The sequence below is a fragment of the Tricharina praecox genome (assembly GCF_024521635.1).
Source record: "Tricharina praecox strain CBS 144465 chromosome Unknown BZA05scaffold_9, whole genome shotgun sequence".
Lineage (NCBI taxonomy): Eukaryota > Fungi > Ascomycota > Pezizomycetes > Pezizales > Pyronemataceae > Tricharina > Tricharina praecox.
The window spans coordinates 860,798-884,107 of record NW_026250411.1 but is presented as its reverse complement, the minus strand read 5'-3'; the positions used below and the strand labels follow the sequence as shown (position 1 = coordinate 884,107).

General features: G+C 55.5%; 9 protein-coding genes across 9 annotated transcripts; 6 read left to right on the top strand and 3 right to left on the bottom strand.

Annotated features, from left to right (window-relative positions):
• Positions 1-1,373: 1,373 nt before the first annotated feature.
• On the top strand, positions 1,374-2,860 carry BZA05DRAFT_395175 (uncharacterized protein). The gene is made up of 2 exons (XM_051483410.1): positions 1,374-1,625; positions 1,960-2,860. The coding sequence occupies exons 1-2, from the start codon at positions 1,608-1,610 to the stop codon at positions 2,788-2,790; spliced, it is 849 nt and encodes a 282-aa protein (XP_051340495.1). The 5' UTR covers positions 1,374-1,607; the 3' UTR covers positions 2,791-2,860.
• Positions 2,861-4,254: 1,394 nt separating this feature from the next.
• On the top strand, positions 4,255-4,864 carry BZA05DRAFT_468534 (uncharacterized protein; the record flags this gene model as incomplete). Its single annotated transcript, XM_051487855.1, has 2 exons — positions 4,255-4,732; positions 4,785-4,864. The coding sequence occupies 2 exons, from the start codon at positions 4,255-4,257 to the stop codon at positions 4,862-4,864; spliced, it is 558 nt and encodes a 185-aa protein (XP_051340494.1).
• Positions 4,865-5,715: 851 nt separating this feature from the next.
• On the top strand, positions 5,716-6,478 carry BZA05DRAFT_418012 (uncharacterized protein; the record flags this gene model as incomplete). The annotated part of the gene is made up of 2 exons (XM_051485490.1): positions 5,716-6,323; positions 6,451-6,478. 2 exons carry the CDS (start codon positions 5,716-5,718, stop codon positions 6,476-6,478), a joined length of 636 nt encoding a protein of 211 aa, XP_051340493.1.
• A 1,307-nt stretch (positions 6,479-7,785) lies between these two features.
• Positions 7,786-8,160, top strand: BZA05DRAFT_444215 (uncharacterized protein; the record flags this gene model as incomplete). Its single annotated transcript, XM_051486899.1, has 1 exon — positions 7,786-8,160. The coding sequence occupies one exon, from the start codon at positions 7,786-7,788 to the stop codon at positions 8,158-8,160; it is 375 nt and encodes a 124-aa protein (XP_051340492.1).
• Positions 8,161-9,700: 1,540 nt separating this feature from the next.
• On the top strand, positions 9,701-10,240 carry BZA05DRAFT_418010 (uncharacterized protein; the record flags this gene model as incomplete). The annotated part of the gene is made up of 1 exon (XM_051485489.1): positions 9,701-10,240. The coding sequence occupies one exon, from the start codon at positions 9,701-9,703 to the stop codon at positions 10,238-10,240; it is 540 nt and encodes a 179-aa protein (XP_051340491.1).
• BZA05DRAFT_395174 (HotDog domain-containing protein) lies at positions 10,231-11,959 on the bottom strand. Its single transcript, XM_051483409.1, has 3 exons — positions 11,607-11,959; positions 10,550-11,527; positions 10,231-10,493 (listed from the first exon to the last, which is right to left on the bottom strand). The coding sequence occupies exons 1-3, from the start codon at positions 11,865-11,867 to the stop codon at positions 10,407-10,409; spliced, it is 1,326 nt and encodes a 441-aa protein (XP_051340490.1). The 5' UTR covers positions 11,868-11,959; the 3' UTR covers positions 10,231-10,406.
• Positions 11,960-12,056: 97 nt separating this feature from the next.
• Positions 12,057-13,904, bottom strand: BZA05DRAFT_395171 (uncharacterized protein). Its single transcript, XM_051483408.1, has 2 exons — positions 12,664-13,904; positions 12,057-12,574 (listed from the first exon to the last, which is right to left on the bottom strand). Exons 1-2 carry the CDS (start codon positions 13,823-13,825, stop codon positions 12,402-12,404), a joined length of 1,335 nt encoding a protein of 444 aa, XP_051340489.1. The 5' UTR covers positions 13,826-13,904; the 3' UTR covers positions 12,057-12,401.
• Positions 13,905-15,538: 1,634 nt separating this feature from the next.
• Positions 15,539-18,992, bottom strand: BZA05DRAFT_275068 (uncharacterized protein). Its single transcript, XM_051480265.1, has one exon. It carries the CDS (start codon positions 18,645-18,647, stop codon positions 15,651-15,653), a length of 2,997 nt encoding a protein of 998 aa, XP_051340488.1. The 5' UTR covers positions 18,648-18,992; the 3' UTR covers positions 15,539-15,650.
• Positions 18,993-22,737: 3,745 nt separating this feature from the next.
• On the top strand, positions 22,738-23,238 carry BZA05DRAFT_418006 (uncharacterized protein; the record flags this gene model as incomplete). Its single annotated transcript, XM_051485488.1, has 1 exon — positions 22,738-23,238. One exon carries the CDS (start codon positions 22,738-22,740, stop codon positions 23,236-23,238), a length of 501 nt encoding a protein of 166 aa, XP_051340487.1.
• Positions 23,239-23,310: the final 72 nt, after the last annotated feature.

Genomic DNA, 23,310 nt, shown 5'->3' with positions numbered 1-23,310 from the left:
CGTGATACTGCAGGAATACCTAATCATGCATAGGCCGACCATTGATAGTGCTGTATAGTAAAAGCCTCGCACTGCGGACCGTCCGCTGCAGGATAATCCCCGGCGGGTAGTTTACTGAGATACTCCAGAGTAGATTGCCTTGTCTTACCCCCCCTTCCCCTGTGCTCGCGTTGGCGCCCATTCGATCGACTAACTATCTCCCATCCCAAGTGCCCACGGAACGCTAATCAGCCACACACCAGGACAGCCCATGGATCGGCGCGGGTAGTCCGTTCCTCTTCGCTAAGACTTTGTGGTGGCCCCAGTTCTCATCCGACACTCGTACTAACTATCATACCTAGAACCGACTGCATGCTTCAAAGTTCAACGCCCAGCCCGCCCGCGACATCGAAACCCCCATGAGCGAGAAGTTCAAACATCTGATCGGTAGGCAGCCGCTCGGTGCAATCGATCGCGTGGTAGTTATCTACATAGACACGCGGTGCGATATAGCTCGGGCAACAAGCGTGTTTTACGGCATGGTGTTGCGGACCGCGGTCGCGTATTATGTAAGGCTACACGTGACCGGGCACACAGGGTACGGACCAGTACTGCGCCACCCTCGGTGCAGGACTTGTTGGCGTACCTGATCGGCCCGAGAGTGCTGGAGCGGAAGCCAACGACCGGAAGCCAACGACTGGAAATGGCAGACATGCCATATGGTATAAAATACCTCCTTGCACCTATGTACCTACAAACCGAGGCCTCTGAGGTGTGTAATTAATGTACATAAACTACAAATCTGAAAATGTCTCGCTCGGCGTGCACTTCCCCGGAGGACCTGGATATGTGTGGCGGCTGGCCAGCGGAGCGCCACAGCCATATCTGCCGTAGGTATCAGCCACCCACCAACCCGGTCAACTCTTCGCGTAGGCGTAGGCACCCGAGAAGATTTCGATATAGTATCTCATATATAATCTTTCCGACCCGTCCGCCTGCCTCGTTCAGTTTTTATAAGTTTTTTTTACCGCGACAAAAAACTTGGGCTGTGGGCTGGTGATTCCGGCGTTGGCTACATCTCTGTTGGATGAGCGAGTAAAGTACCTACTACCGGTATATTAGTACTATCGTTCGTCCTCCAACTTTGCCCGCCCTGCTGCTCCCGCAGGGAATTTCGAGATGTGTTCTGGTTTTTGCCTCTGCCGGGGGGGTGGCGGAGTTCGATGATGATCGTGTACGCCCCCAACCCGCAGCCCGCGTTAATCATTCCTCGGACGGTGGGCGCAACTGTAGAGCAAAGTATACAGATGATGATCGTTGATGTAACCACACATGCCCAGGCACACACGTACACACACGATTCGTTCTCGTAAGAAACGAATCACCGTGACATCACAGTGTCGAAATCCTTTGCCCTCGTCCTCGCGGGGGGTCCGCCCGCCTGTATGTATAAAAATGGTGGAAGCTCCGTCTCGCCGGAATCGTTCCATTTTCTCCCCCTATATCTGAAGCACATACTCCACTATCATACGATTCATCGAACTGCACCTACATACTAGTACATACTCGACCTACTCTGCGCACTATACTTATATACCGATATCGATATCGAACCATCCAACGACAAAATGTCGCCGCATCAGAAGGTATGGTCCTCTTTCTCCGAGCTCTCTGTTTCCCATTTATACCCCTCTCGGGTCCGCGAGTATTCGATTCTTTCCGCATCAACACTACTCCCTCCTCTTTGAGAAAGCACACAGCGCATACCCCAATCCTTCACGAGCATATATATGCCACTATGTCCCGCACAGTCAGTGATCACAGCTACTATGCGCCGCGACACTACCTCCGCCAGAACCGGCCGCACCGCCCCATCCCCTTTGCCAGCATTTCCTTCCCTCCCGATCCCAAGCCCGCCTTCGCCGCTTCTGTTGCTGCCGCTGCACCAGACGAAGCCCCGACTAACGCCATCGATGCCAGACCAATCCCACCCACGGAAAGAAAGTAAGCTCGAAGCACACAGACGACATCAAAGCGGAGCACGCAGGCCCGGTAGCCAAAGACTCTCTCGCGGCCGAGTCGATGCGCTCAGGCGGGGACTTCGCCAAGGGCCCGAACTCGGCGGGGATCTCCGGGTCCACGGGATCGGGCAGCACATTCGCGGCGGATCCCCACGGCGGCGGAAAGGTTACTACGTACGACGGCAAGAAGCCGGAGTCGCGCACGGCCGAGGCCCTCGGAAAGCCCGCCGACGATGTCAAGAGGAAGACCGGGCAGACGGGGACCTTGGGCGGAGGGAAGCAGACGCAGCAGGCGGCGTTGGGCGGCGGCATCGGACCCCATGGTAAGGGCACGCAGACGGAGATGGAGCACGATAGCGGCGCGAGGGGCTCCACGCATAGCGCGGGCTCCCACGGGAAGCACACAAGCACTTCGGATGCGAAGAAGAAGGGTGACGCGGGGTCGCACGCGAAATCTCACGGCGGCGGTGGTGGTGGTGGTGCTGGTGCGGTCGGTGGTGGTGGTTCGTCACACGGCGGAAAAGAGGCGCCCTTGAACACCTCGACCAATCCCAATGCGTTTTCGGGATTGGGAGTCAAGCAGACGGGGAAGGTGGGCGAGTCGGCGGAGGATGTGGACTGGAGCAAGATCAGCAAGGATACGAACACGACCACGGCAATGGGCAGTGAGGAAGATCCGGCAAGGGAGGCTGATTTGAACATGCGTAAGAAGGCGATGCATCTCGGTGGAGACAACACCGGAGAGGAGGGAAACAGCTTTGGGGGACTGGGTGAGGAGAGCCTCGATTGAGGGTGTAGATGTATGATAATTGTATAATACGTGTTACCGGATTCGCCGGAATTGAATTATTTGCCTTGTTCATTCGTGCTCGATATCGTATGGAGTAATAAGTGATTCCGTGCGATCAGACTTCGGAAACAGGGAGGTGTTGTGGTGCTCGAACTGCTGACCGTTGGGCGGAGTGGCGCCAATGGGCATCGCGGTAAGCTCAATGGATTCTGGAATATCGCTTCGAGGTACTCTAGCTCGGATGATCTCCATGTGCAAAAAGAGCCCCACCCACTCTAGAGTAACTATACGGCATGTCGCAAGGTATGTGATGTACGCATGAGGCGGACACGCAGGAAAGATGAGTAGGATGATGAAGCTGTTATTCTAACTCACGCTCAGACCTCCATATCATGGGCTGCTCTAATTACTCTAGACTAACTCGATCACCTCTAGTGTTATCCTTCTTCGAACGTCATCCGATCATACTCCCCAAATCTTGCATCTAATCTACCATCTGCTCCCGTCGTATCTTATCTTATCACATCCCTCACCACGGTAGACAATAGTATTCACATTTACTAAACGATCCTATCGTCCAATAGGTAGATCACATCTCCAATGGCGTCAAAGATGCGTACTGAGAGACCTCCCACGGGTACGGGCAACTGGTGAGACTGAAAACAACAAGAAAAGAAAGCGGCCTGTGTTCTTCAGGCCGAACAACCTCAAAGTATCTCCACGATGTTGAAGTAATAATGCCTGCGGTGGTGATAATGCCTGATGTCACGTGTGTTGAACGACAGACCAGACGAACATAAAAGTAGCAATAGAGGACATTTCAACGTCGAGGCGAACGAATTGAGTCTAGCCCCCAGATCCCACAGTGGAAGAACGAACAGAAAGCTCTGTGTATGAGGTTCCGGAAAGCCACGGGCCGGAAAAAGGAAAGGTTCAAGATCAAGGAACTCCTCGCGAGAGAGGACTGTAGTACGTTTGTCCTGGGTTTTCTCACGAGCTCGGACGCAGGTTGGAGGGTGTGTATCCCCCCTCGGCCTAGAAGACAAACCAGAACTCCTGAGCCAAACCTCGGACATGGCGACGGCGACGGCGGACCCCAGATACCCCCTGGCGGGGGTGAAAAGAGGAGGAGTAAGCGAGAGCAGAGCGAGTGATCTGCTATGGTTGGCCGTAATCCGACGATTGAGGCAAAGCTGGATTTTACTGATAATTGCTTCACGCTAGCGCGCCCACTCTCGCAAAACTAGAAGGCTTAGGGCTCATTTTTCTCGACCCCATCAATCCATCAACCCACAGCTTACGTCTTTCCCTTCCCTTCCCTTTCCTTCCCACCATCCATCCACCAAACACTTCACAGACAACTCTCCATACAAACGATCAACGATAACTGTCGGACAACAGCAATAACGAGGAAGACAACAATAGCGAGGACGACAACAAGAAAAAGGATGACAACAATAAACAATGTCGCCGCGACCCCCCTCGCCGCGCAAGCTTTCGCAGCCCACAGGCATCGTCAAGAAGACGAAGCCGAAGCCGGAGAAGAAGTCTCCCGCCACCGCCACCAGCGACACCATGTTCGACACGCTCATCGAGCGCCTGCAGTCCTTCGGGCCGAGAGCGCGATCGACGAGCGGATCGAGATGGCGGAGAACGAGAAGCTGCGCACTGACCGAATGGAGCGGCAGAAGCTGCTGCGCTGGGCAATCCAGCACTGCATGTATTTGGAGAGGAAGCACGAGGTCGCCAGCCAGGACAAGTCCTACCGGTATGTTTCCGAAGCCGGAGAAGAGGTCTCCGGACACCTCCACTACCGAGGCCACCCAGGCCATGTTCGACTCGCTCATAGAGTGCCAGAAGCAGTTGCGCTGGACAATCCAGCGCTGCATGTATCTGGAGAGGAAATATGAGGCCACCAGCCAGGAAAAGTCCTACCGGTATCGTGCGTTGAAGAAGGGTAGGGCGGCTAGGACCGTATGGTTAATATGGGGCAGGAGGAGAGAAGGAGGAGAAGGTGGAGCAGGAGAAGGAGAAGGAGAAGGAGTACAAAATGCCTGGTTCGTGGGTGGATTAGAGGGATAGCAAATTGAAGATTGAATTGAGCGAATCATGACTTGTGATCCACCGTGGTGGATGTAACGAACCCCAGCATACATTCTGCAAGTACATAGTCCGTGGTCTCCATAATATCCACTGGCTCTACCTACATAAACGTATCGTCCGCCGTAGCCGTCCACTGCGTTACCGGTTCCACGCGACTGCCCAACCTTACTTTCATCCAGTGGCCCAATGTGGCTGTCCCTACCCTCCGCCCCAGTCTGTCCCAGCAATGAAGATAGAGCGCACCAAAGAAATGACCCCGGGAAAAGACATCTTCTACTCCCTCTCCCTACTACGCCCCACCTCCTGCCTCGTCATCAGGGTATGACATGAACGAAGGTGTGGAGAGGAACAGCGGCAGTGATCCCGGCCCCTCGACCCCAGGACCCTCCTTTTCCTCTCGCCTCAGCTCTGCCTCCCTTTCTTCCCGCTCCCTGAGCTCCCACTCGGATACCTCACTCTCTGAAACTTCCTCAGTGGCCCCTGGCATTCATCTGTCCACAACAGTGGGAGAGAGGAAACCTAGGTACTCAAATTCCCCCATGCAGAAGTACAACGAGAACGAAGCGAGTGATACATTGTGGATAGCCGTAATCCGACGATGCTTCACGCTAGCGCGGGAGGAGGTATTCCAGTCTCGCAAGACTGAATGGCTCCAGCAGCCCTAATTCACTGTGACCTCAGTACTCACAGTTCTCCACCCCACCAACCCACCAACCCGCGGCTTCCGTCTTTCCTTTCCTTTCTTTCCTTTCCCACTTCACCAACGACTCTTCACAGAAGCGATCCACAGCAACGACAACCACAACAATCACAATAACAACAATGTCTCCCCAACCCCCCACGAAGACCGCACCCCCCTCACCACCCAAGCTCGCGCAGCCCGCGGGCATCCGCAAGAAGTCGAAGGAGTCGAAGAAGACGTCTCCCACCAGCAAGACCACCACCACCGCCACCAAGGCCCCCACCACCACCGCCCCGCCCGACCCCATCCTCGAGCGCCCACAGTCACCAGCCGCCGAGTCTATACGCGCGTGGCGCATTCTGGAGTCTCTCGCGGAGGACCACCAGGTCGACCAGCGTACCAGCTTTAGCGAGAACGCAAAGCTGCTGGTGGAACTCAAGCAGCGCCAGAAACAGATACTCTGGGCGATGCACCGGTGCATGTACCTGGAGAAAAAGTACGATGTCGCCAGCGAGGACAGGATGTGCCGCCTCCGTAGGCTGAAGAAGGGGAGGGGGTATACCCCCACCAAGGCCGCTAGGATCATGATGGTCAAGACGGGGGGTTGGGGAGTGGAGGAGGACGACGAGGACGAGGAGGACGAGGAGAATGAGGACGACGAGGAGAACGAGGAGAAGGAGAAGAAGGAGGAGATTGAGAAGAAGGAAGAGGAGAAAGAGGAGGAGTGGGAATATCAAATGCCCGGAATGTGGGTAGACTAGAGAATTTTTAAATTGAAGATTGAAATACGCGAATCCTGACTTTTGATCCACCGTGGTGGATGTAAAGACCCCAACATATGTACAAGTATAGACAACTGGGCTGTGGTATTAAAGTAATGGCGAACGTCTAAAATCCCAATAGTTTTCAGCAATATAGTCTAAAATTCCATAGTTTTTCCGACTGCTGTTTTTGGTGGGGATAGGTCACCGCCGGGTGCTGGTACTGCTTTGTGCGGTCCTCGATACCTACTCTATCTCAGAGGTTGATGCCTAAGAAGTCAAACTATTTGATAGCTAACTCCCACCCTCGAAGGATGATTATTGAACGGCCCAATTCTCTACCATGCTTTCGCGAGGACCCTTTCGCCAATGCCTCTCCAGGCCGAAAAGCGGCGGCTTGAGAGAAGGAGAATACACAAGGAGAAAGAGGAGATAGTGGTTGATCGTCTATTCTATACATGATCCAGTGAGAAGAAGAAGAAGAAGAAGACCCCGCCACGGCAGCCATCGTTTATGCCCACTGCTGACTACATTCGTTTCTCTCCCGCCGACAGGAGTCCTCCTTCACTTTCTCCTCTCACCGAAAGCTCCTCCTCTCGCTCCGCCATACGGGTGTTTGAGTGGTGGTGGGTTTGAAACGCCGAATAAACTATGGCATTTTAGACGTTTGCCGAAAAGTAAGGAACTATGCGGGGCCTCGGGCGATTGCCGCTGTCTCGTGGCATCGACACCATCTCCATACGGCCAGTGGAGCTCACTCGATGAATACGTACTGGCCCCTCCTGTAGAGTCGACCTTGGTCCTCAGAAGGTAGGTATCAAGGGTGCATACCTAGGTTTGTCCGTTGGGACGCTCTTCGACGGGTCTCGAAGTCGTACACAGGGTCTTACATATTTTCTTCGATATGATATAGGTATCCAGCAAGAATATATCCTCTATGTATAGGGCCGAAAAGTTTGCTTCAGGCTACTCGTGAGTAGCGAAACCGTCCACAAGCGGTGGACCTAGGAACCATAGAGAGAACATCAATCTACCTATTGTCGCATGCGGCGATACTAGACTATGGCGGCTATCAACTTCCCAACCTTTCCTGCCAGCACTGCGGGTAGAGAGAAAGCCCTATAGACTCCTAGGTACTCTAATTCCCGCATTCAGAAGTGCACCGAGAACAAAGCGAGTGATGTGCCGTGGTTGGCAGTAATCCCACGATGCTTCACGCTAGCGCGGGAGGTATTCCAGTCTCGCAAGACTGAATGGCTCCAGCAGCCCCAATTCACTGTGACCTCAGTACTCACAGTTCTCCACCCCAGCAGCCCACCAACCCACTGCTTCCGTCTTTTATTTCTTTCCTTTCCTTTCCTTCCTTTCCTTCCCACCATCCAGCTACTGAACACTTCACCAAAGTCTTCACACGCGCGATCAATAACACCAACAACGACAACAACAATCATGTCGCCAAAACCACCCACCGAGTTCGCGCCCTCCTTGCCGCCCAAGCTGTCACGGCCCTCGGGAATCCTCAAGACGACGAAGCCGAAGCCCAAGACTCCCGCCGCCGCCACGACTATCAAGGCCGCCACTATCAAGACCGCCACCACCACCTCCTCCACCTTCACCGTCACCACCGCTACCACCGTCAAGGCCGACAACGCCATGTTCGACACTCTGATAGAGCGCCTCGAGTCCTTCGGGGCGGAGCCGGTACCATCGCAGCGCATGCTCTCGTCGCTCGCCAACGAGGGCGAGATCGACGAGCAGATCGAGATGGCGGAGAATTCGATGCTGTGCTACGAGCTCAAGGGGCGCCAGAAACAGCTGCGCTGAGCCATCCAGCGCTGCATGTATCTCGAGCGCAAGTACGAGGCCGTCAACCAGGAAAAATCCTACCGCTATCGTGCGTTGAAGAAGGGAAGGGCGGCCAAGATCATTGCGGTCAAGATGGGTGCGGGAGGAGAGAGGAGAAGGAGGAGAAGGAGCGGGAGCCGGAGTACACGATGCCCGGCTCGTGGTTTGATTAGAGAGATAGCAAATTGATGATTAAATTGAGCGAATCACGACTTCCGATCCACCGTGGTAGATGTAACGAAACCTAGCATATGTACAAGTATGGAGTGCAATTGAGCTATGGTATTCAAAAGTAAAGGCCCTAGTAGGATTTAATATGAAGGGATTACACCGGATTCTACTCAGTAACCCTCTCCCTGGTGCCATCGTCTGCCGCAATCTGTTCGGTACCGGTGTCGCCGCGGAACAGCATAGTTAGTGCCTCCCCAATAGCACTCGGTGAGGTGCTGCTGCACCGGTGTCTCCGCATGACCGCACGCCGCACACCGTACGGGTCCGTATGTAGTATGTACAGGACGCGCTCGCAGGCGGCATTCCGGCAGCGGAATTCAAATTTCACTCTGGTGGTATGCCGAGGGTGTATCGTAGTTACGTGTGGTCTGTAGTCCGATAATGCCCGCCGTACAGACCACACAGGTAAATTATGATGTACCCAGCTCAACATGCTTTAGACGGCGCCCGTTTCTACATAGGTACTTACACCCAAGGCGACTATTTCGCCAGCGGCCAACAGATACCAGGTATACACAACAACCGAAACGGGTTGGAAAGATCCATGAGCCCTAGGAAAAACTTACACTGCCCATGCCCATACACCCTGAGCCGGAATGATCAATGATTGATTGTGCGCCGAAGTCTAGAGTACTTTCCCGTCCAGTGCCGGCTCCGCGGCTATGTAGACAGCAGACCAAAATTGGGTAGGTACTTAGGTACTCGGGCCATTGCCGCCGTCTCGTGACATCACCAGTAGAACTTGCTCGGTGCATATCGCCGCTCACATACGTACTGGCTACCTTGGTCCCCAGGAGGTATCATTGGTAGGTGGGTTTGTCCGACAGGACGCATCTCGATGGGTCTCAAATAGTCGTAAATAGTCTAATCGTCTGCGATATCGCCGGGAAAACAATCTCTACGCATGTATAGGCGGAGAACCGTTGCTTCAGCCTAGAGTAACAAAACCTTCCACAAGTGGTCGACCTATCTGGTACTCTAATTCTCTTTCCTGAAATGCGCCGAGAGCCACAACGAGTGATGTGCTATGGATAGCAGTAATCCGACGATGCTTCACGCTAGCGCGGAGGGTATCCCACTCTCGCAAGACTGAATGGCGTCATTCGTTCCAGCAGCTCCCAGCCACCATTCACTCTGACCTTGGAGCTGAATTTTCTCCGTCCCACCAACCCACTACTTCCGTCTTCCCTTTCCTTTCCTTCCTTCCTTCTCTTCCCACCATCCATCCGCAGAACACCTCTCGCACTCTCCACACAAGCGATTAACAATAACATTGACAACAACAATTATGTCGCCGAAGCAACCCACCAAGCTCACGCCCTCCTCGCCGCCCAAGCTGTCACGGTCCTCGGGCATCATCAAGAAGACTCAGCCAAAGGAGTCTCCCGCCACCACCACAACCATCAAGAGCACCACCGTCACCACCACCGACACCACCATCAGCACCGCCGCCGTCCCGTCCGCCCCTCTCCCCGAGCGCCCCCAGTCCCCCTCGGCCGAATCGACCCTTGCGCGACGCATTCTAGAGTCGCTGGTGGACGACCACTCGATCGACCAGCGTATCAGCGTCGACGAGAACGAGATGCTGCTGGACGAGCTCACGGAGCGCCAGCAGCAGATACGCTGGGCTATCGAGTGGTGCATCGGCCTTGAAGATAAGTACGATGTTCCCAACGGGGACAGGATGTACCGCCCGCGTCCGCTCAAGAGGGGCAGGGGGTATTCCCCCAGCAAGGCCGCCAGAACCATAATGGTTAAGATGTGGGAGAGGGAGGAGGAGGAGGAGGAGGAGCCAAAATACAAGACGCCCGGTTCGTGGGTAGATTAGAGGGATAGCAAATTGAATATTGAATTAAGCGAATCATGACTTGTGAGTCACCGTGGTGGATGTAACGATCTCAGCATATGTACAAGTAGAAAGTATGAACAATTGAGCTATGGTATTAAAAGGAAAGACCCTTGCAGAATTTAACACGAACAAATTACACCAGATACTACTCGGTAACCCTCTTCTTAGTGCCATCATCCGCCGCAATCTGTGCGATCTGCTTCGCCCTACGTCTAGCATCGATGTAGTCGATCTACCGACAAACATCAGCGTAGTCCATCTATGAAGGGAGGGGAAGGGGAAGCATACAAATTCCGAGTACGTGACCGGCATCACCTGCAGGTCCTTATCGACATAGAACGTGTAATTGAACACACCGGTCTCGACGACCTTTCCGTGCTCGACATCCCTCACCTTACTCTGCACGCGCACCTGGACTCTACTGCCCCCTTTCGAGCCGGGCTCGGTGTACGCCACCGTCGCCGTCAGATATAATATACTCCCGACCGGCACCGGAGCCAGGAACGTGCTGGGATCCAGCGATACGAACGTAGGCCTGGTGTGTGCGAAAGCCGAGCAGCAGCAGAACGCCAATTCCATGGTCTGCCGCATCAAATAGCCACCAAATATCATGAGCTGATGTCGATTTCTGAACTGCGGCTGCATGATCATAGTGCTTTGTATTGTGGTTGTGGACATGTAGATGGTATTCTCGGGCTTCGTCGCGGCGTTTAGCGGGTCCTTGTACTTCGACTGCTCCATCCACATCTGGTGGATCAGATCCGACTCTTCATCGTTCGGCGTCTGCTTCGCCAGATCGACCTTTGCCAGCGCCTTCTTCGAGCACTTGTACGCCTCGCCGCGCCGGAAGATCTCCTTCTCCTCCGCCGTCTCGACCAGCAGCGGATTCACCGCAATCGCCTTCTTCGTCGCCGGATCTCTCGCGACCATTGTGAACGCACACGTCAGCAGCAGCCCCTCCTGCCCGGGCACCGGCTTATTGCTTTTCGTGTCGACCCTGCGCGCCTCGAGCGACACCTCCATCGACGAGGACCCCACGTAGCTCACATACCCGCTGAGGTGGAGGTCGCACCACTCGTCGAGCGGGTTGATGATCGAGATCCTGTCGACAGCTGCCGTGACGATCGTGATGCCCTCGCCCGTGTGCTTGTACGAGATGACGCCCGCAAGCGCGTCCAAGTCCTGGAACAGCGCGCCCAGCCGGAGGTTGCCGGACGAGTTGATGTAGGTATCCACCAGCCATTGGTCGTTCGCCAGTGGAAGAACCTATCCCCCTCGCCCACTTAGCACCCCTGATCGCAAAGAGAGAGAGATAGAGAGAGCTCGGATAGATAGAGGGACAGACCAGCTCGTGGTAGCTATCGCTCATCCTCTTGGGCACTAATTCCTTCTTCTCCTGCGGCGCCGTGGTCGCGGCAGCAGACGCGGGAGCAGCTTTCGCCTCCGCGAGAGCTTGCAACCAAGGCATCTTCAGCTTCATGATCTGCAGCTCCTTGTAGACGCCATCGTAGCTGCTCCTGCCGATGGCCGAGAACTGTCTCCGAGCAGGTCCGAGTCTGACAGCGTAGAGACTGGGGAGGAGGAGGGTTCGCGCCCGTGAAGACATCGTGTGTATGTGGTTGTGGATGAAGGAGAGGGAGCTTCTGAGCGTAGGTACTGCTAGTTAGCGATAGGTATGATACCTTGAATATGTTGGCCGGGTGGAACTTGATTTTTCCATCAGTCATATCGGGCCTTGTTCGGCTATTTGTAGATAATGTGCAGCAGGGATTCCGCAGTCTCCGATTGAGCTCCGACACATACATCCGAGACTGTCTCCGAGCAACTCTTCTCTATCTACACGCTCTAATGCTTCTGCTAGCCGCGGCGCGCTACTTACATGTAACCGAACAACAGTCTGGGCTCCCCAGATGTTCACAGTTCCATCCTTCTGCACCCGTGGCTATATCAATAAGGCCAATGGAACTGGAGCTGGTTGTTCACTTGTGTCCCCTTCCATGACGTTCACACTCGCTGGATCATTAAAAGCAATAGGTACTCAGGTACCTAGATAGTAATTCATGTGTAGAATATATAATCGAAGCAGAAACCCGGCCTTAATGATGCACCCTAAAACCAACAGACCCTCAAGATATCCGCATCACCACACCACAGGCATCCATCCCTCCGTCACATCCTCCTCCAACTTCTCGCTCTTCGCTTTCTTGGGCGACCTCCGAAGGCGATTCGGAGACCAAACATCTTTTTCCTCTTCCTCGTTCTCGTCCTTGGCGCGCTGGCGCTTCGTTTCCCGGTTGGCGGCTTCCTGGTTGACTGCTTGGATGTTTAGTATTGAGAGAATTACCTAGGGTATGTAGGCGGGTGGAGGAGGAGAAGGAGGAGGAGGAGGGGGGGGGGCTTACGGAACAACCACCTAGCGGCCCACCCCTCCGCGGCGACGACCAGCGTCTCCACCGCATCAGGAGCCCATGGGACTTCCTCCCTGCCCAGCAACTCCGCGGCCCACTCTGGCAGCCCGACCTCCTCGTCCCCCTCCCCGTCCTCATCCTCAACCGCAACCTCCCCCTCCACCACATCCTCGCGCCCAAACCCGCCCCAAGACTGCCTGACCCACTCCGCCTCGCTCCTCAGCTCCACTACGATCTCAAATCCCCTCCTGAGCTCCTTAAAGCTATTCCAGTCGTGCATCACCGCATCCTGCCGAAACCGCTCGCTCTGCGACCCCGGGATCGATATCTGCCGCGAGAAGGCGGCGGCGCGGTCGAGCGTCTCGGCGTGCAGGAGGAAGATGCGCCTGAGGTCGGTGGTCAGCGTCGTGGCCTGCGCACCGCACAGCGGGAGATCGAAGAGCTGGACGAGGCCGTGCGTGATCAGGATGCGCTGGGCGGTGAGAACCGCGCCGAATGGGGCGCTGCGCAGAATCGTCGGGATGTTGAAGAATTTCGGCAGCGGAGTGATTGGTTGAGGTTGGGGTTGAGGGGCCGTAGCATTGGCGGCTGGGGATTGTCCTGCGACTTGCGGGATCAACACGGAAATCGCGGTGCCTGTGGGCGGTGTGCTGGCCGCAGTGAATGAGCTGCCAGAGTCGAGTGGGGAGCTGTTGACAGGCGTCCAGCCATGGGTTCTAGCAGTGGCGGCGGTAGATGTACTCGTGGAAGGTGTACTCGCGGTGGGTGTACTCGCGGGGGTAGATCTCCCGTTTCCGGGCCTAAAACTGTTGACAGGCGTCCACTCACGAGCCTCCGCGGCAGCCGCCAATAACATGTCCATTCCCTTCTTCTGATCCGTTTCTTGTTCTGCAGTACGTGCGACCACCACATCCGCGTTGTCATTATCGCCGGACTCCGACGCCGAAGCCGAACTGATGATGAGGTACGCCACCGGAGATTTCCTATTGTCCTCCAATTCCAACTCCAACTCGGGTTTGATATATTGGGCCGTCATCGGGTCATGTGCGTCGGTCACAGAAGCGGACCGTCCAGGCCGTCCAGGCCGTCCATGATCGCTGAGTCCTCTGCCCTCCAATTCCAACTCCAACTCGGGTTTGATATATTGTGACGTCATCGGGCCATGTCCGCCGGTCATAGAAGCGGACCGTCCAGACCGTCCAAGCCGTCCATGATCCCCGAGTCCTCTGCCCTCCTCGCGAAACTGGACGTCGCTGCCGCCGGCGGACCCACCCCCACGATCATAGCTATTGCTCCCCACGCCCGCCCCCGCCTCCGCCTCCCTGTCCGTCTCCTCCTCCTCCCCCACCATCTCGCCCTCCCCCACCACCTCGTCCTCCCCCTTCAGCCGCGGTTGCGGCCGCCGCCTAGCGCCCGTCTCCTCGGCAAACATAGCGACGGCGTTCTTCAGAACCGACCAGTCCGCCTCCGCCCCCGCCCTCGGCCTCGGCGTCCCATTCTCGTTCTCATTCCGTGAAGGACCCGGACTGGAACCCACCGCCGCGCTCACCGCCGCCGCTGCCGCTGCCGCAGCAGCTGCAGCGATCTGTTCCATAAACGGGAATGAAGGGGAGGGGGGTAACGCCGCAGGAGGGTGATGATGAGGGGGAGGGGGACGGGGAGGGAGACGGGGATGGGGAGAAAGTTAAAAAGTATGGGGAATATGGGGAATGACTCTCGAACGAGAAGGGGGTTGGGTGCCGGGGGAAACATCGTGGTGGTGGCATTGTTGATGCTATGGTATAGGTAGCTGTGGAGTCGAGGCAAGTGATACCGTAGAGGACCAGTGGCTGGAGAGGTCCGAGGAGAGAAGCTGTTTGGTTCGATACTGTGGAGGGAGGGCTTTCATAGCGAAGAACCGGCGGGGAACCGGGGAACCGGTGGGGTGTTATATCCCGGGGCCACTGTTGCCAGTTACCTCCGCACCGAGTCGGTGACTGCCTGGCTGGCTGGCTGGCTGGCATACGGTACTGGATCAGATAGATTCTGTGGGGAAGTTTGTCCTCTGTCCTTTCTGCACCTTGCACGAGCACGGGAGAGGCTGTATGGCGCTGGAATCCAGGTGCCTGATCAACCGGCGACTCACCGGCAACTCGCCGGCTAGAACAGCAGCAGTTTGCATTGTACGAGCACATGGGGCCGCCGACAGAAGGCCAGCCGGCCGGGCGGCCATCAATGAGAGCCGAGTATATGGTGAACATGTAGGTAGTACGTAGGAAGCCGTCTTTTTGCACCTCAGCAAACGTCATGTATAAAAAGCCATATGGATCAGACGAAGTTGGTGATGATGATGATGATGATGATGATTCAGTAAGTAGAGACTTTAGAGATCGAAGACAATCAAACACTGACATATAGATAGCAAGAAAAAACCCCAGAACCCAACATGAAACGCAAAATAATTCCCGCCTTTTCCCACGCGCAAGTCAAAAAAACAACACACAAAAAAAAGTAAAAAAACAAAAAAAGTAAAGCAAAGCAAACAGCCCCCCACGATGTGTAACACTTCCCTTTTGTGCTTGTGCGCCTTTCATGACTTCATCATCACACTCCAGTGACTCCACTGCTGCTGCTGCTGCGCACATCCACTCACTCGTCCCATCTCGAGGAAGAAAAAAAAACCTGGAAAAGGAAAAAGCCAAACCTGCTGGGGTATGAAAACCGAGGAGAATCGAAAGAAACAAAAAACATTGCAAGAGAACCTAATCTTAAGTACCATATTCTAGAAGAATGCCGTCCCAAGAAATGTAATGTATATTACAACAGTCGGCCATCAAGAACACAAAAACGCAGCGCGTAAAGATGGTATACCATAATGTGTATGAACGCGAGAAATCGAAGAAACCCAGAAGACGATTTTTGGTATAAAAAATGAAAGGAGGTATAAAAAAGAAAAGAGGCAAAGAAACGGAAGGAAAACGGAACAAGAACGAGAGGAGACCTTATACGAGCTCGCCTTCCGGATTTGACTGTGTCGGTGTCACCGACTCCAACTCCCCGCTCACATATCCATCATCACCATCCGTCTCCTCGAGTCCGGCCAGCTTCTTCTGCAACTTGCTGCAAAAGTCGACGACACGCTTGCAATCGCCCCGCGAAACATCGAGCTTCTGAATCCTCTTATCGCTAACCCAGATTCGCAGCATTGCGGCGGCACGGTCGACACTCTCCCCGGCGTCCGTCGCCCAGTCCTCATCCCAACGCACGAAAGTAGTCAGAGTCTTCCAAGCAGCGACGAAGCCGAGGAAACCGAGACCATTCTTGTCGGCCTGGCGCTGCCAGTCGAGATCGCTGAATAGACGGGTGGCCTGGTCACGAGCGCCCTTCCTCATAAGTGCCAAGGCCATTCCGCAACGAAGCGACACACGGATATCGGTGGTGGTGGTAATTGCGGTGTTGATGGGCGTGACGGCGACTTGAGACGAGCCAGGCTTCTGGTTGAGCTCCCGTTCACGAGAATTCATATCCTCCTCGAAAATCTTGATGGCCTCGCAAAGGTACTTCTCACCGCCTTCGTCGACGAGAACCGCCTTGGCAGTGAGGGCACGTAGTTGCACGGCGCTGGAGAGGGGAGTGATGCGGAGGGCGGTATCCAGATCGGTCTGGATGCGTCTGACGAGGGAAGCCGAGGGGTTGGTCTTCAGGCTGGCAACCAAGACGCCTTGGAGAAGGAGACTCGAGTGCCAGGCGGCAAGGGCATCCAAAGGCGAGCCAATGGCGGCGTCCTTGACAACACTGTCCATGCCTTCGTCCGAGGTGGTCTGGGGGATGTTGTTGTGCGCAAGGTCGTATGCCTTCTCCACGATCAGTGGGTCAAAGACATCCGAGGGATCGAGTTGCAAAAGCTGGAATAGGTTCTCGGGAAGTTGCTCGGTGGAAGGATCGTTCTCGGCGACAGCCTTGTCGTGTGCTTTCCGAGCCTCGGTCCAGTAAAAGTTGGAGAACTTTTCGGCAAAGAGTTGGAGGTGGCTTCCAAGATCAAAGAAGAGAACCCGAATGTGCAAAGAGTTCAGCATCAGACGAGCCGGGGTGGCGGGAAGGGTCCACGAGGCCAGGAGGGTAAGCAAGAGACGTGAATGGTTGACGGAAAGGTCGCCACCAGCAAGCTGGGCATCAAGAGCAATGGTCCACGACTTGATGCGTGCGGCTTCGTCCTCATCAGTCATACCAGTGATCATGCGATACCTCTCCCATCCAATCATCCTTCGAAGACTCAACTTGGTTGCCTTCAAGCCGAGTGCGGCGAGCTCGAGTGTAACGGAGTGACGAGGAACCCAAACGGTCTGGATAGCGGTAAGCCATGCATGGGAACGATCCTTAAGGGGCGAGGCGAGCGAAGGGGCGGCTGAAACATTCGGATTGCGTACGGCTTTGGCATTCTCGGGGGCCTCTTTGGCGTCAAAGTATCCGGGGACGACAACGTAAAGGATCGCAGTGAAGAGGAGGAGCAGCTTGGCTATCAACCACATGATATGTGTATCGGCAGCAGGAGCGCCAACACCCAACCACTGGATGGGGAGGGGGAAAGCAGCCAACTGATGATGCGAGCTACCCTCATGCGACCGCAACCCGCCGGCAACCATCAGACCCGCCAAACTACCCACCATCAACCGACTCATCAACCCACCACCAGGCCCACCAGCCTGTCCACCTCGACCCGGATGCTGCCCGGGCTGATGCTGCAGACCCATCCCACCCATCGTTGCCAGCTTCTCGAAGGCATTCAACCTGTTCTTCAACTGATCGTTCTCCTCCAGCAGCCGCTTATTCCTCTTCTCCAGATGGCGGATATATTCGGTGGCCTTGGCAAGGACAGTGGCTTTGTTGAGCTTGTGAGCCGGGGCCAGCCCTTCCAGGTCCTCTTCTTCGTCGTCTTCTCCGAGCCGGGCGGTTCCGGCCATCACTCGGAGGGATGGGACGGAATCCCGAAGGGCGGCAATCTTGTCGTTCAAGTTTGTCCGATACCGTTTCTCGATCATGTTATGAGCCGTCTTCTTCGGTTGTCTACGGCCACCACTAGTTCCCGTAGCCGACTGCTGGCCTTCGGTGCCCTCCTCGGAACTCGTTTTTCGCTTCTTGGTCCGAGGTGCGATAGGGGCACCATCATCGCTAACGGATCCATCCCGAGAGTCGGGACTGCTGGCAGAGTGAGGGGGTGAAACACTCTGATGGAGGGGGGACTGTCGTTGAGAGGTCTGTTGTTGTTGCTGTTGTTGTTGCTGTTGTTGCTGTTGTTGGTGCTGGGGGGTTGGAGGGAGTTGGTGTGGCCGCATCTGCTGCGGTTGCTGCTGTTGTGGTTGCGGAATTTGTTGCTGCCATTCCGGAGTCTGAGACTGGAAGTCATCTCGTTGCTGTGTCTGAGTCCTCCACATCATGGGAGAAAAGTCGCCCGAGTCTTGCCTGGAAGGAGGTTGGTTGTTGTATGCAGCGAAGTTGAACAGTGCGTCACCGTCCTTCGGGAAGGAATAAGGGCCTCCCTCGAATGCAGTCTGTGCAGTTGGATCAAGCAAAGACCTGCCAGGAGAAATCGTTCCCTGAGGATCCCCGGATTCTCCAAAATAACCGACTGGGGACTGCTCGTTCTCGACCTTGATGTAGTCGCTCATGGGGGAAACGCCAACTTGCTCAGGAAGTATCAACGGATCCCAGGTACCACCGTCTGGAAGAATGCCGGCAGCGCCACTGATGTTTTCGAAAAACGCAGAGGTATCGGTAGGGTCCCACTCGAACCGAAGGGACTCGGGAGAATGTGATGTCACTGAGCCCGAAGAAAGGCCGGGAGGAGAAGCCGAGTTGAAAGGCGAGATACCTGAAGAATCACCCACGGGAGAGTCCGATGAGGTCAAGCTGTTGTGGTGAGGTTCGGGTTGTGCGTCAGCGTCCAGTCTGGCCAGAAACTGCGCGCAGGAATTGTAATCGAGTGCTTGTTGTTGCTCCATCCTGAACGGATAGGGGTTCTTTTGAGGGGAAAGCAAGAAACGGATTTCAAGATGAGGAGACCGTCAGCCAGATAGTATAGCAGGATCACGCAGGAACTGCAAGCGCACACGGTGAAATGGCCTGACAGAATCGAACACTTGCGTGAGTAAGTATTGGCTAGGCGGAGCGGGGTGGGGGGAATGGGAAGCTGTTGGGCCTTTTGCGGGAAGGTATTTTGGTTGTGAATGGTCAGAGCGGTGGGCTGAGGGTTGCGTGAGGTGCGAGACGTAGCGAGAGAGGGTACAAGGATGTTGGAGGATCTGGCGTGATGATGGTTCGATGTTTTTTTCTTTCCGTGACAACGTCCGGGGACCGAGAAGAGGCGCCGATAGTGGCTCGCCACCACACACGAGTTCAGCCCAAGAGGCGGATACGGATGCGATTCCACTGAAACCTCAACTGGAGATAATACGAGGATGTCGTGCAGGAGCTGAACTGGTGGGGAAGTTATAAGTATAAGCGTGCACTTATATCTTGGGGTGTTCCTCGCTCAGGTGCTGGCTTACTCGGCCAATGCTCAGGGATACAAGTATCAATTGAATTCCCCTCAAGCTCTCCTCTTCGCTTCCTTTTTTTGAGGGGGGGCTTTACGTTTCTGCGCATGAACAAATTAGCATATAAACATCGTCAAGCTAGATCACACGCGAACGGCGGACGACGAACGAACGATAGCAACAGCTCTGCCGGTGACTGACAGCTACTAGGTGGACGAGCGACGACAACGGGCGTGCAGGAATGGCGAATCGGGAATTCCAGCGATAGTTTACTGAACGACACTCAGGTGGTGGCGACGGAGAGCTCTGACCGACCGATTCGACGGAATGACTGACAAGCTGAGAGGTTTTGCACTGCCTGCTCGCCTGATGGTCGCGGCAAGGTCGACGGCGGCGGCAGGGGCGGGGCGGGAAGAGGCGGAAGGTGGGAAAGGTGGACGTGTAAAGGGTGCTGGTGGTGGGGATCCGGGTTGTTTCGCGAAGCAAAAGGCCGAACTTCTTTCCGTTCCTGCCAACCACTATGGTGTCTTTCTTTCGCGCGTATCTCTCAGTGTCTCTCTCTGTTTTGTATCCCTCTGGATATCGTCGTCGACGGCAGAAGATTTTCGGTACCGGCAGTGAGCACTGATGGTTCGTTTGGCGGGCGGCTCTCTATTCTCGTGCATCCCGGTAGGCCACCACTGAGAGATCATCAACCGCCGCCATCATCGATCAGTCCACTTTTCCCATATTAGTGCTGTGTCACCCATGGCCGCGTCCCTTGCCTCGCCGCATCGGCCTTAGTGCTGATAGCCAAGCCGTCCACGTTCTGCGAGCCGCCTCACGCCACCCTTGCCGACCGCACCCTAAGCCCTTAGCCCTTGATTATGCGGAAGGGCCGCACAGATGCAGAGCCGCACGATATAGGCTATCCGAGATAAGATAACATCGGATGCACGCGCCAGATCAAGCTCACGTCATTCCAGCAATCTCAGTGTGCACGCGGGAGTGACACGCAGCATGTAACTGCACACCGCATCTCGAGGGACAATGACGTCGATACCCGCACTGAGAAATTACCCGATCCCTCTTTTTCATTTCTCACCAGCTCTAGATGCCCCATCCCAGATCTTTGCCTCCAACCAACGGCCGGCGGTTAGCCGTAACTACCTACCGTACAGTACTGGCAGCGGGTGCCTTCGCTTGTGGCTTGCTGTCCAGATCTCGAGTCTCTGTTCCTTGGACGCCCACGGGCAGTCCCCTGACTGGCGACGTGGGCTGGCAGGCTTGCTGCAGGGACTATTTTTTTTCGTTGTTGGTTGATTGAAAATTACGGCTCCGTGTATGTAGCAGATGGAGTTGGAACTTGGTCGCTACTTGACACCCGGTAACTCAGTAAGTAGAGTACTCCTCTGTACATATACCCTGTCCGGGAAGTCAACATCTTCGACGTCGCTCTTCGGCCAGGGAAAAGAACCAAGGCGCGAAGAGGGGTAAGAGGGAAAAGTAATGCACATTGCGCGTCACCGGTATCGAACTCGGCGTTGTCACTGCCGTCCGCGGATTAATGGCGATAACCACCGCAGCTGCATGCTCCGACTGGGGCGAGGGATTTGTAAAGTGGAGCAGAATACAGAACCGCAGCGGCATCTCCGGTGATCATTCGTTCACTGAGCATGAGGGAGCGGCGGTTGCGCAGCACCACAGATACACGCATCCGCCGCTCCGTTCGTTGGCTAGAGGGATGGAAGGCGGAAGCTAATTTTACTGAGGGGTTCGGAAGTGTCGTCGAGGGCTGAAGAGGGCATGCACGTCCAGTACAGGTAGGTTGATACGGGGGAGGCGTAAGGAGGGGCGGGAGGGCAGAGTAGAGAGGGGAGATGAGAACGGACGGGGCGGGCCCGGGGCCTGGAAGATGTTCGGAGCGTTTCGGGCAAGGTCACGAGCGCGGTGATGTCTAAACGTAGCGCTCGCCCCTGTGCTTTGTTTTTGACGACGGGAGAAGCCCTGGACGGCGTCGTCTATTGGTCGCTTGGATTCGCCTGCAAGCTGCGAGCTACCATCATGCTCTCATCCACCATCATCATCATCACCACCACCACCACCACCGGTACCGCTACCACCACCACCTACCACCACCACTACATACCACCACTACATACCACCACTACATACCACCACCACCACCACCCCCGGCTGGCTGGTACCATGTAACACGTACCCATGACAGTATTAGTTAGCATCATCGATACCATCGAGAAAGTTGTCATCATCATCACAACCACCACCACCAGCAAGACTACAATTTGTCCCGGCGCCGGAAGCACTACCGCTACCGCCTCCAGATCTTCGCCAGCCGAAGCCACCAGCATCGCAAATTCTCGCCCCTCATCTCTCGTTCCAGGCGCTCTATGGTGCAGTGCTTAATTAACACCGGCCGACAACGGTCTCCAAACGATGCAGAGTGATGGCGGATGAGTAGAGACCTGACCGGTCACAACTCGCTTTCGCGAGCGAACCCTTTCCACCGCGGTCCCATATTGCACCTGCATACGGCTATTGCCATGATGGCCGAGGAGAGGGAAATGGCTGCTGCTGCTGCTGCTACTACTGCACCCCATCACTTGGTGCCCGCCGGCCCCTCTCCCTTGCCATACCCGTCCTATAGCATAGCTCCTGCCAGTCATCCACTGTGGCGAGCGATGTATCTCCGAATGCTACCTATGTGCCCACCACGCCTACCTATCTCGATTATCATGTGGAGATGCCACCACTGTCCCTCTCTATGTGTGTGTGAATGTGTGTGTGTTTGTGTGTCTCTCTGCCTCTAATGTCTCTATCTGGATCATCCCTCTCGCCGCGTCCGTCCTATGCGCGCACGCTCACGCTCTCCTCCTTTCTTTTTTTTCTCGTCCAGCAGCTGCAGAAGTCTGTGCTCCTACACACCTCCACCCTTGCCCACCCTACTCTACTCACATAACCCACTGTTTTTTTTCCCTTTCGGGATTTGGGTTGGTTGCTCTTTTCCCTGGGCACCGGGGTGTTACGCTACCGACGAGGGGGAACAAAAAAAAGAAGGGAAGGAAAGCTGCTGACTACGGTGACCCAACCTCTACAGTAGCGTCGCTTCAACCCAACGCTTCACCCAAATGACGCTGGCTCCAGAAACTCACCCACCCACCAAAAGCACAGTGCCACCACCCACACAAAAACAGTTCCCACTCCGCTTCAAAAGCTCACGATGCCCGGCCCTCGTTCCGACTCGCAGTCCTCACTTCCATCCTCAACCTCCTCAACCTCCTCTTCCTCTTCCCTGACCACCACTCAGTCAAATACCTCCGCCGTCGCTCATAAGAATACCGGCCCTCATCCTCAGACACAGACACACACACAGACACTAAGCCATAAACCTCATCGTGCCGACTGCTTTGCCGACACGCTCGCATTCCCTCCTCGTAGACCAGACCAGCAGCATTCAACCGACCATCAACACCAGCCGGATCCCCACGAGCCTCAATCCCTCGACCACAACCCAAACCCCAACCACAACCACAACTCCAACCATCCCACGTCCAAGATGTCGTTGTACCCAATGCGCCTGTATTCCTCCGAGCGCCCTCCGTCGCCTCTGATCTTGACCTCGACCATCGCCCCACCATCACTGATGCCCACCACCGCCTCCGGCTCCTCGTCGACACCACGCACCAAGCCTTCAGCGAACCTCACACTGTCAATGCTCCCCACAGCGACGTCCTCGGGCGCATCATCGACAACATCGACACCCCCGAACTACTCGCACCACCACGGCTACTCGCACCAGAACTACGCCCACTCGCTGAGCACACAGCAGAAGCTGCAGCTCCACCAGCGCGAAATCATCACCTCGGCGACCCGCGCGAACGGAATCCCAGCACACCTCCTCAGCACGGGCCCCATGAGCCCACGACTGATCCCGCTCGGCAGCCCCGGCGGGCCTGTCACTCCCTTGATGCTGGAGCAGGAGAAGGATGGAAGCTACTTCACCGGCCACGACCTCGGCGAGCGACTGGTGTACGTTGCGCAGAGCCAGCGGTCATAGCACGAAGCTTGGTGCCTGTCTGTCTGCTTGTCCGCTTGTCCGCTTTGATGCTCGAGGAGTTCTTGTCGTTCG